At 44.6% G+C, this 13,090-nt stretch overlaps 1 protein-coding gene across 1 annotated transcript in view; it reads right to left on the bottom strand.

Annotated features, from left to right (window-relative positions):
• The window catches only part of LIMD1 (LIM domain containing 1), a 331,045-nt gene that overhangs the window by 104,330 nt on the left and 213,625 nt on the right, over nt 1-13,090 (bottom strand). Inside the window, exon 6 of the mRNA XM_063450621.1 lies at nt 2,260-2,390. Within this exon, the coding sequence (XP_063306691.1) occupies nt 2,260-2,390 (131 nt within the window). The remainder of the gene's footprint in view (nt 1-2,259; nt 2,391-13,090) is intronic.

Raw genomic sequence — 13,090 nt, 5'->3', positions numbered from 1 at the left:
CTGCTGCACTGGAAGGAGTCCCTGCTTTCCCATCAACCAACTGTCTCCACTCTCCCTTTTAGCCATCATGGAAAGAGGTGAGTGTGTGTGTGTGTGTGATTGCCTGCCTATGTGTGTGCGCCTGAATGTGTGACTATCTGCCTTTAACGGAGTGTGTATATACCTATCAGCGTGTGTGAGTGTCTGCCTGCCTGTAACCGAGTGTGTGTGTGACTATCTGCCTGTAACTGTTCGTGACTGCCTGCCTGTAACTGTGTGTTTGTCTCTGTTTAGTATTTTCGCACAGGGTGCCTAATTGCCTAAGGCCGGCCCTGGTGCTGGTGTATGACTGCTTGGATATATGCACATGCACTACCACAGATATACATACACACAAATTCATATATACACCGACACCGACACATACACACACACACACTGACACATACCTTAACACACGCATACACCAACATATACACACACACACGCACCCTGACACACAGAAACATTGATTCATTCACACACCATGATACAAATACACACACTGACATAAAGGACACACAATAACACACAGGTGCACATCCTGACACACATATGTGTGCACACACGCAGACACAGACGCACACTGACATATATACACACACAGATGCACACCATGACACACACACACACACACACATACACACACACTCACTCATACATTATAATTATTGTTTTATTATTTATACAGTGCCAGCAAATTTCGTAGCGCTGTACAATGGGTGGACTAACAGAAACGTAATTGTAACCAGACAAATGGACACAAAGAAACAGAGGGGTTGAGGATACTGCTCAATGAGCTTACATGCTAGAGGGAGTGGGGTATAGTAACACAAAGGGTATAAGTAGGAGTAATAAAAAAAAAAGGGTGCTAGAAAAGTAATCACTGAGGAGTAGGGGTAACGAAATAGGTTGCTAGAAAACTAATTACTGCAATAGGTTATTTATGACAATTGCAGGAGAGGCGTCATGGGGGGGGCGATGACAACAGTTTGAATTATATGCTTTCCTTAAGAAGTGAGTTTTCAAAGATTTTTTGAAGAAGTGGAGACTGAGACTAACGAAGAAGAGAAGGGAGCTCAACAGAAAAGGTGCAGCCCTGGAGAAGTCTTGGAGGCAAGCATCAGATGTGGGAGTACGGACAGAGGATAGGCTTAGGTCTTCGGCAGAGCTCAGGGGCCTCAAAGGGACATATTTGTGTATTAGGGAGGATGTGTGTGTGTGTGTATGTGTGTGTGTGTGTGTGTGTGCTTGTATGAGTGTGTGTGTGTGTGTATTTGTTTGAGTGTACACACACACACACACACACAGCGCTACGGAATTTGCCGTCACTTCCTCTCAGCCGGCCCCTGTTCAGCATTAATGTTTCCCTGGTGCTAAAATCATAGCACAGGGACACCCCTGTATACCCGTCATGGTGCTCTAGGGCACACAGTTTGGGAACAGCTGAATTAAGCAAAAGCACTAGAGCCAACCAGAAATTAAGAGCCCACTATTGTTCACCTATCGACCTATCACACAGGTTTCTTACTATTAGGTAAGTTCCCAATTGATTCTGAGTCAGTTGCTGCTTCCATCTAGTCAGTTGCTTACTCTAGAATGCATGCTTTGTGGAATGAAGATGGAAGCAACTGCTTCAGCCTGTTCTGGGTGTAGCCTTGCGTCTGCAGCACAGTAAGGAGCCATTCAACTGAACAATCAGTTGGACCTGTTCATTCAGGGCCAGGGGAGGTGTGCCAGGCAGTAAGCACAGAAATATGAGATAGCCCAGCACTTTAGTAGACAGGATGGGGCCTTTGTGCAGTTTTTGAATAACAAGGAGAAAATAATGTTTATTTGGGGGTGGAAGGTAGGGGTTAATTGGAAGAGGAATGGAGAGGGGATGCAGGGGGTTACTTGGCAGGGTAATGTGGCAACCTAAATCGAGAAGGGAGGTGATTAGTTGGCAGGCAAATGTGTAAATGTGGCAGTCTAAATTGGGGAAGGAGAGGGTGAACTAGCATGGGGATATACGGGTTTGGGACTATAGAGTCTTTGACAGTTGTAAGTTAGGACATTATTGGGGAATTAGAGGTTAATTGCCTGGAGCAGTAATGGGCCCAAAATCTTGCACCAGGGCTTTTTGTTCATTAGTTTGGCTATTGCTCGTGATATAAAATCACATCCTCATTATTAACATACAATACTGGGTAAGAAAATTAATCATTTAGCAAGAGTGAGATTTATTAATTTATTGATTACCTTTGATAATCTCTAACACAGTAGATTGTATTCTCCAAATCAACAGTGAAAGGCACACCATCAAGACATTCATTGCAAATCACACATCGGAAACAACAAGGATGGTATGATTTACCCAGAGCTTGTAAGATCTAAAGAGGAAACACAGTACATATATTATTTTTAACCCCTTAAGGACAAAACATTTGACAATTACTGTATGCCCAAAGGTCACTGACATTTTTACATTCAGTTACACTTCCCCCTTTTCACTTAATGCACACCCACATATATTGTATATTATTTAACCCCTTAAGGACCAATTTTCTGGAATAAAAAGGAATCATGACATGTCACACGTCATGTGTCCTTAAGGGGTTAAAGGAATTTATTTACATTATTTGCATAACTCATCTTTAGTATGAATAAAACCGACGAGTAAAATACATTTCTTAGTTTCCCTAAACATGTTTACAACTAGTACTGTAAAAGGAAGGAATTTCTCAAAATACATGTATTAATGTGTAGAAGGTACACATAACAATTTCCTTTAAAGTCTGCTAAAAATGTAGTCCATTTGGGGCATTTCTGCCAATATTCGTAATTATATTTAGTTTAACCCGTTAACGCCGTTAGGGTGTGCTATGTTGTCCCGGCGTTAATGGGCTTAAACGCTGTACCCCGGGGTTTTAACCCCCCCACACATGTTGGCATAGGCGTGCGCACCCTAAAGCACAAACGCACACGCTGTGATGTAATTCCAGTAAAATACAAGTTTAGCAGGCTAAGATTGCCACAAGGCATATGTATGTATATGTGTTTGTAGTATCAGTTAGTTAATAACACGTAGCTAAGATACTGTCATCACTGTACTGACCAGGTGCAGGAATGTAAGAACTGGAATTACGCGTCCCTCTCCTTTGTATCAGATGAGCCACGTGGTTAGACCGGATGGATGAGTTTAGACTCTATTCATTAAATAGGTTAAGGGTATGTGTGGGTGTAGTTAATTGTGGGAGGAGCTACAGTGCTATATAAGGAATGTACTCTATGTATTCAGTACTCAGACTTTGCTGTATTTTGGTGACGCTAGTCCCTCTGAGTCCCGATCGGTGATCCAATAAAGAATCTCTTCCTTCCTGAAGAAACCTGTGTCCATCTCTCTGTGCTTGGCTTCCGTCAGTTTCTCCGGTATCATTTGGTGCATTGGCCGGGAAGCTCATCGTTCAACGGTAGCTGAGAGGCAGAGGCGTGAGACGGTCTATCTTTGCCCACGTTCTCTACGGCTGCACCCCTGAACTTCTGCGTGGACCTCCCTTCGTCTCGGCGCCACTGGTCTGTTGTCCAGGAGATCATCGGCCTCTACGTGAGAAGTGCTGGGGTGTCCCCGTCGATGAGTGTGAACTCAGGTTCAGGAACGAGGAGGTAAGACAACTGCTGTTTTAGACGGCAGGACCCGCTAGGGGTATACCGATTGTGCGGTAGGCCCAAAGGGGTTTTTGAATCTGTATCTGCCCCCTCTGTCGGAGGGAAGGAGCGAAGGCGCACCGCTCGATCGAACGCTCTTTAGTCAGACCGTTTGATTTGGTTAGTCAGGCGGGGTCCAGGTGTAAGATAGCCCTAGCCGGACACCGGTGTCTTGTCTAGACTAGCGTTCTAGGGTGTATATTACGTTCGCTAGGTCGGAGGGACCAGGAGACTAAGCGGCGCCTGTGTAAATTCGGTTCGCTAGTTCTCATCCTATCTGGGCTAAGTGGGAAGGCGTGTAAATTTGGAACCCACTAGACTTTTGATAGTACGACTAAGAGGCGCCTGTGTAAATTCGGTTCTCTAGCTCGTTGTATAGTGCGACTAAGAGGCGCCTGTGTAAATTCGGTTCTCTAGCTCGCTATATATGTGGTGATTGGGCAGTGTGGCTAACCAAAACGGGTGTATATAGTTTTAGGTAGTCCATTCAAGGTACTGGCCAATAGTTTAGTTGGGAATTGTAAATGTGTTAAACGATTGTTTTAGTAAAGTGTATATCTTGTTAGATAGCGCGAGCTCAGCCGTCTAGCGAGAGTGTTGATAGTGTGTTGCTGTATTATAGTGCACGGTACCATAACCCTGTATATTTACTGACATTGTATAATAAGTACTAATCATTGTCGTCCATTGCATGTTTAACACCATAACCACTAATAATTGTATTGTGACCTTAACTTGTGCTTTGACCTATGCTAACCGTACTGTAACCGCTATTTGTAAAAGACGATGTTACTGGGTGTGTTATAGACGGGTAATTCGTATATAGAGAATTATAGCGTGGGTGACTGTGTAGTTACGCCAAAGGGCATAATATTGATTATATAGTGACTGGTGTAGCAGCTGTGTGTGTACGGGAATTCCCTGAGTGTTTATTGTTATTGTGTACGTTTCACTTGGTAACCGTACCACGTGGTGCTGTTGCCAGAGGAAACGGGTGTGACTGTTGAATAGTACGCGTGTATAGTAATCGTTGTCGACGACGTTCCACTGTTAAATATGGGTGCGTCGCAGTCAACGATTCCGGATCCCTTAGGATGTATGGTTAAGAATTTTAAAAAGGGATTCAAAGTTTGTGATTTTGGGGTAAAGATGTCTCCTGTACGTTTGGTCACTTTGTGCACTAGGGAGTGGCCTACTTTGGTTGCGGCATGGCCGCCACGTGGCAGTTTGGATCCAACTCTGGTACAGCGCTTACACGTGGCTGTATCAGGTAGGCCTGAACTTTACGGCCAGTTTCCTTATATTGATTGTTGGAGACAGGCCGTAAATGACTCGCCAAAATGGCTCCGGACATGCCACGAGGAACAGTGTCGCCTCATGGTAGCTAGGACTTGTTCGTCCACTAGGGCTGGTGTTAGGCCCATTTTGGACACGCCCCCTGAGTCCGAGATCCCTTTGCCGCCCCCTTACTTTCCGGTAAGAGGAAGTGACGCAAATACAGGAAGTCCTGTAACCCTTCCCTCACTACCCTCATCCACTTCCGCTTCCTCCTCCAGTACAGGATCCACCCCCCCTCGTACTAAATCTCCCCTTCCGGAACCAGAACCCACCCCCATTAGAAACGAATATCCTGATTTGGCGCCACTTCAGACTTCCGGTCAAGCTTCATCTAGCTCGGCCCGAAGTGTTCTATTTACCACCTTTTCCCAAAACCAACCTCCCACATCCCCATACCCTATCTCTCCCCGACCGGAACCCATGACTGACGCCCCTCCACGTAGCCCCATACAGACCCGACAGTTGACCGGTGCCCAACAATTGAGACACTATCAGATGCCTCTTCGTCTGAATCCCGGGTCAGCCTATATTAATGCCGCAGGTCAAATGGCACAAGCTGACCCTGTCTTCGTATATGTTCCCTTCACTACAACCGATCTTTTAAACTGGAAGACCCACAATTCCTCGTATACTGAGAAACCACAAGCCATGACTGATCTGTTCACCTCAATAGTACAGACGCATAATCCGACATGGGCTGATTGCCAGCAGTTACTAATGACTTTATTTAACAATGAGGAAAGGACAAGAATAAATCAAGCAGCCATTAAAGCATTAGAAGATAGAGCCCGTGCTTTGAATCAAGCTAATCCAGCAGCATGGGCCGCAACACATTATCCCAACACTGATCCCGATTGGAACGTAAATGGTGCTGATATGGTTCAACTCAGAGCCTATAGAGACGCTATAATTGCTGGCATGAAAGCCGGAGGAAAGAAAGCCATTAACATGTCGAAGACAGTTGAGGTGATCCAGAAAAGCGATGAAGCGCCCAGTGTCTTTTATGACCGATTATTGGAGGCGTACCGCTTGTACACCCCCTTTAATCCGGAAGACGCAGACAATTCCCGAATGGTTAACTCCGCCTTTGTCAGCCAAGCTTACGGAGATATTAAGCGCAAGCTACAAAAGTTAGAAGGGTTTGCAGGTATGTCAATCTCCCAACTAATGGAGGTAGCTAATAAGGTCTATATGAATAGGGAAACAGAAAGCAAGAAAGAGGAGGAGCGCAAGATGCGTAAAAAGGCTGATATGCTAGCGGTAGCGATCGCAGGCGTAGATAAACGGGGCCCAGATAGAGGCAATAATAGATGGAGTAGGGAGCCTTTGAGTAGGGATCAGTGTGCGTATTGCAAGGAAGAAGGGCATTGGAGGAACGAATGTCCGCAAAGAGAGCAGTACGAGAGAGACCAACCCAGGGCAGGCTACGGAAACTTTAGAGGCAGAGCGAGAGGTAGAGGAGGTCCCGGAGGGAGTAATGGTTATAGAGGGAGTAATGGGAACAGAGGAAGTGTGAGGGAAGATAGGTATATTCCAGCAGCGCAAAGGTCCCGCGATAGAGAAGGTAGGGACTTCGTAGGATTGGCTGACACGGTCATGGAGGACTATTGATACCGACCGGGCTCCATCCCCCTTGGTCGAGCGGAGCCTATGGTCGATGTATCAATAGGGGGGAAAAGGAGTGCGTTCATGATCGACACTGGTGCTGAACATTCAGTGGTGACTAATCTGGTTGCTCCTCCATCTGGAAGGACTATTACTGTGATAGGAGCAACTGGAAGAAGTGCTGAAAGACCGGTTCTTAAAAGTCGACTCTGTACATTGGGAGGCCACGTAGTAAAACACCAATTCCTTTATATGCCTGAATGTCCAGTCCAATTGCTGGGACGTGATATGCTATCCAAATTACAAGCGCAGATTACGTTCCTACCAGATGGAACAACATCTTTAAAGTTTAATGGACCTTCAGGTATTATGACTTTATCCGTACCAAAGGAAGAAGAGTGGCGACTTTATACAGTGTTGACTAGCCAAAACCCTAGGAGTGATGAGACATTGTTTAACATACCAGGAGTTTGGGCAGAGAACAACCCACCAGGACTGGCCCGCAATATTCCACCAATAAAAATTGAACTGAAACATGGGGTTTATCCAGTGAGCCTAAGACAATATCACATTCCGCAGAAGGCTAAGAAGAACATCCAATCCTATCTGGATAAGTTCATACGGTATGGTATCCTAAAATTCTGTACTTCCCCCTGGAACACCCCATTGCTGCCTGTTCAAAAGCCCGGTACAGATGAGTATCGACCTGTGCAGGACTTAAGAGCAGTCAATGATGCGGTTGTTAGTATACATCCAGTTGTACCCAATCCATATAACCTGCTTGCTTTAATTCCGGGCGGGGCTACTTACTTCACAGTCTTAGATCTCAAAGATGCCTTCTTTTGCCTCCGAATTGCCGCAGAAAGTCAATGTATTTTCGCTTTCCAGTGGGAGAACGCTGTAACGGGCTCAAAACGCCAAATGACTTGGACAAGACTGCCCCAAGGGTTTAAAAATTCACCTACCCTATTTGGTTCAGCCCTAAGTCAAGATCTATTGGATTTCGAGTCCATCCCAGGAGAGTGTGTATTGTTACAGTATGTAGATGACTTGTTGATAGCAGCAGTTACAAAAGAAATCTGTCAGCAAGCAACGCACGATCTACTACACATTCTCTGGAAGGCAGGATACAAGGTGTCTAGAAAGAAGGCTCAGTTGTGTTTGCCAACTGTCAAGTATCTAGGATTCCATATCTCTGAAGGTCAAAGAATTATGGGGCCAGAGAGAAAAGAAGCTGTCTGCCAAATACCAATACCCAAGAATAGAAGACAAGTGCGAGAATTCTTGGGGGCAGCAGGCTTCTGTAGGATATGGATTCCCAGTTATGCGATACTAGCAAAACCTCTGTACGCAGCTATCAAAGGTACAGAGCACGACCCCTTCTTATGGACCCAAGAACAGCAAACGGCATTTGAAGATGTGAAGAAGGCTTTGATGAGTGCCCCAGCATTAGGTCTACCTGATCACACACGACCATTCTACCTGTATGTACACGAGCAAAGAAGAATGGCTGTGGGAGTATTGACACAGTACTTGGGATCATGGCAAAGACCTGTTGCCTACATGTCTAAGCAACTGGATGCAGTGGCCAGCGGACTTCCACCTTGTCTAAGAGCCGTAGCTGCAGCCGCCCTGCTAGTAGCTGAAGCCGATAAACTCACTCTGGGTCAAGAACTTTATGTACGAGTCCCACATGCAGTACAGACGTTGTTGGATTACAAAGGAAATCATTGGTTTAGTAACAGCCGTATGACCAAGTATCAAGCAATGTTGTGTGAAAACCCAAGAGTGCATTTAGAGACTGTAAACACCTTAAATCCAGCTACCCTTTTGCCACAACCTACTGAAAGTCAACATGATTGTTTGGAAGTAATGGATGAAGTATTCTCAAGTAGACCAGATCTTCGTGATTTTCCCATCCAGAACCCCGATGTTCAATATTACACCGACGGCAGTAGTTATGTGAAAGAAGGGATCCGCTATGCAGGATATGCAGTGACAACAATAGACAAGGTGATAGAAGCTCGGCCACTGGCGAAAGGAACATCAGCACAAAAGGCAGAATTAATAGCACTAACACGAGCGTTACAATTGGCTGAAGGTTTAAGAGTAAATATCTATACGGACTCTAAGTATGCGTTTTTAACCACTCATGCCCACGGAGCTTTGTATAAAGAAAGAGGACTACTGAATTCAGAAGGCAAAGAAATCAAGTACGCAGCCGAAATCCTACAACTATTGGAAGCAGTGTGGGAGCCGAAAGAAGTCGGTATCATACATTGTCGAGCGCATCTGAGAGGAGATGGTGATGTAACCAAAGGAAATCGGATGGCAGATAGTGCAGCTAAGCGTGCTGCTGAATCAGGAAGACAGGAGTATGTAGGGCATATAGCTGCTCTTATACCAACTCCACTGTCCCAATGGACTCCAGTTTATACAGCTCAAGAAGAGGAGTGGTTAAAGACTGAACCGGGAAAGTATCTGGAGAACAAGTGGTATCAGCTAGAAGATGGAAGAATAGTTATACCAGCATCACTAGCAGTAGAAATTGTCCAAAACTATCACAACGGGACACATTCTGGGAGAGACAGTACTGAAGAATCTCTTAGAAAACATTTCTACATACCAAGATTGTCCAACTTGACTCAGGCCATTGTACGCAGATGTGTAACGTGTGCTAAGAATAATGCAAGACAAGGACCAGTAAAGCCACCAGGAGTTCAGTTTATGGGGGGACTCCCCATGTCCGATCTACAAATAGACTTTACAGTGATGCCTAAGTCGGGTGGACATCGTTACCTGCTGGTAATTGTGTGCACCTATTCAGGCTGGGTAGAAGCATGTCCTACTCGTACAGAGAAAGCAGGAGAAGTTGTGAGATTCCTGCTACGAGAAATAATACCCCGATATGGACTACCCTGTTCTATAGGATCGGACAATGGTCCAGCTTTTGTTCATCAGTGCCTACAACAACTGACTCATATGCTTGGTATAAAGTGGAGGCTTCATACTGCATATAGACCCCAGAGTTCTGGTAAGGTAGAGAGAATGAATAGAACTATAAAGAACCAGTTGGCTAAAATGTGTCAGGAAACCCAACTTAAGTGGAACGTTCTCTTACCTATAGCCTTATTGCGAATCCGCAGTACCCCTACCAGAAGGATGGGCCTCTCTCCTTTTGAAATCATGTATGGGCGACCACCTCCCGTACTTGGTAACTTAAGGGGGGACTTGAGTCAGTTGGGAGAAGGAATTACTCGGCAGCAGGTTGTAGAGTTGGGTAAGACTATGGAGGAGGTACAGAAATGGGTACAAGATAGATTACCGGTGAATATTTATCCCCCTGTTCATAGTTATCATCCAGGAGATCAAGTGTGGATTAAAGAGTGGAATAATGTACCGTTAGGGCCCAAGTGGAGAGGTCCTTATGTTGTTCTTTTGTCTACCCCTACAGCGATAAAAGTAGCAGAAGTGACTCCGTGGATACATCACTCCAGGGTTAAACCAGCAGCAGTCGATTCTTGGCAAGTTACAGCAGATCCAGAGAATCCCTGCAAGATCCGGTTAAAACGCACTACTCAGTCGGAGTAACGAGGAATTATTGTGGATTACAAATTTTATTGTTACAGGTGTGAGTGAGAAGGCCATAATAAAGCCTGTCCGCTTACCATCACATAGTGTATAAGCCAGGAAAGTCTCGAAGGGACACCTGTGAAGATGAGCAGAACTCCATTCCCTGCAGCCCCTCACATCCTGGAAGCTGAGGCGCCATCGCACGGACGAAGACTGAGGATGACGGCGAAAGATGTGCTTTTGATAGTGTTTATTTATATGTGTTTTTATATTCAGGAAGGTAGAGGTACCGACACTCCTAGCTGTGAGGTATGCATTAAGACTACGAGAACAGGTAACCATATTTCCCAAACCCTAATTTGGCATTCACAATACGAATGTAAAGGAGATGTATCGAGATGTAGATACTTAAATATAGATTATAGTGTGTGCCATTTAAGAGTAGGAGAACCTAAGTGCTTCAGTCCGGAGTATCAGCCTCGTACAATCTGGTTGACTCTCAGGAATGGAGATCCTCAGGGGACCCTAATTAATAAAACGGTGTTAGAATCCGTACATTCTTCGGGTGTTCTGCTATTTGATGCGTGTAAAGCGATATCGAGTGGTAGAAAGCCGTGGAATGTATGTGGGGATCTTAGATGGGAGAGGACGTATGGGTCTAACGATAAATATATTTGTCCCAGTAGCAAAAATAAATATGTAAGTCCTAGATGCCCAAATAGAGATTATAACTTTTGCCCATATTGGTCTTGTGTGGGGTGGGCAACTTGGGGACAGACAGTAGACAAAGACATGATAGTGACTAAGTTGCCGACTAGCCCTTATTGTAAGTCTATGGAATGCAACCCAGTCCATATACTCATTAATAACCCCGACAAGTTCTTAGATAAGTATGGAAATTTATTTGGGTTTCAAATATACGGGACGGGTTTAGATCCTGGGACATTATTGTTTATAGGAATAGAGACTGATACGGTATCCTCCCAGACTCATCAAGTATACCATTCCTTTTACGAAGAGATGAGTATAGATAATAAGATCCCCCATAATGCTAAAAACCTGTTCATCGATTTAGCTGAAAGTATTGCCGGTAGTCTTAATGTTACCAACTGCTATGTGTGTGGAGGTACTAACATGGGAGACCAATGGCCTTGGGAAGCAAAGGAGGTAATGTCCGGTTCTGAGGCAGTTGACCAATTAATATCTACACAAGCCGATTATCATATGAGTGTTAGAGGTAAATCTGAGTGGAGATTAAAGACCTCCATCATAGGTTATGTTTGCATAGCAAGGAAAGGAATAATGTATAATACTTCTGTAGGAGAATTAACTTGTCTAGGGCAAAAAGCTTATGATGATGATACAAAGAATACAACTTGGTGGTCGGCTTCAAATGTCTCAGAACCATCTAACCCGTTTGCTAGATATGCCAATTTAAAGGATGTGTGGTTTGATCTATCCATCACATCTACTTGGAGAGCCCCAGCAAATTTGTACTGGATCTGTGGTAAGAAAGCCTATTCGGAGCTGCCACAGGACTGGGAAGGGGCATGTGTGTTGGGTATGCTCAAACCATCCTTCTTCTTGTTACCGATTGAAACAGGTGAGACTTTAGGTGTTAAAGTGTATGATGTGAATCATAGGAAGAAAAGGGGACCCATAGAGATAGGCGCCTGGGAAGATGATGAATGGCCTCCCCAGCGTATTATAGATTACTATGGGCCAGCCACGTGGGCTGAGGATGGTACCTTTGGTTATAGAACCCCTATTTATATGCTCAACCGTATTATAAGATTACAGGCGGTGGTTGAGATTATCACAAATGAGACATCACAAGCGCTCAATCTTCTAGCGAAGCATAACACCAGGATGAGGACAGCAGTCTACCAAAATAGATTAGCCTTGGATTACCTTTTGGCAGTAGAGGGAGGTGTATGTGGGAAGTTTAACCTAAGTAATTGCTGTCTTCAAATAGATGACGAAGGGCAAGCAATAGCTGAGCTTACTAGCCATATGGTTAAACTAGCGCATGTGCCTACTCAGGTATGGAAAGGGTACAATCCAAGTAGTTGGTTTGGTAGCTGGTATGAGTGGTTTGGAGGGCTTAAGGCAGTGGTAGGTGGAGTCCTACTGATTTTACTGTTGTGTCTACTCCTACCGTGTCTTATACCCTTAGTAGTTAGGTCTGTGCAAAGCCTGATAGGAAGTATAGCAGAGAGGAAGGCTGCTGCACAGATAATGGCGATATATAAGTATAAGGCTCTAGATCAGGGAGAACCAATGCAAGAAGATGAATGTTGAAGATTCACATCATAAGATAAGTCTGGTCTGGTTCATGGTAACCTGAGGTATATGCAAACCAAGGTTAAGTGATGCCTCAAGTAATTGTGAAATATCAGAGGCATCAAAGGGGGGAATGTGATGTAATTCCAGTAAAATACAAGTTTAGCAGGCTAAGATTGCCACAAGGCATATGTATGTATATGTGTTTGTAGTATCAGTTAGTTAATAACACGTAGCTAAGATACTGTCATCACTGTACTGACCAGGTGCAGGAATGTAAGAACTGGAATTACGCGTCCCTCTCCTTTGTATCAGATGAGCCACGTGGTTAGACCGGATGGATGAGTTTAGACTCTATTCATTAAATAGGTTAAGGGTATGTGTGGGTGTAGTTAATTGTGGGAGGAGCTACAGTGCTATATAAGGAATGTACTCTATGTATTCAGTACTCAGACTTTGCTGTATTTTGGTGACGCTAGTCCCTCTGAGTCCCGATCGGTGATCCAATAAAGAATCTCTTCCTTCCTGAAGAAACCTGTGTCCATCTCTCTGTGCTTGGCTTCCGTCAGTTTCTCCGGTATCAGTC

The sequence above is a fragment of the Pelobates fuscus genome, chromosome 4, assembly GCF_036172605.1.
Source record: "Pelobates fuscus isolate aPelFus1 chromosome 4, aPelFus1.pri, whole genome shotgun sequence".
Taxonomy (NCBI): domain Eukaryota; kingdom Metazoa; phylum Chordata; class Amphibia; order Anura; family Pelobatidae; genus Pelobates; species Pelobates fuscus.
Note: the sequence above shows the minus strand (reverse complement) of the source record. Positions and strands in the feature narration are given on the sequence as shown.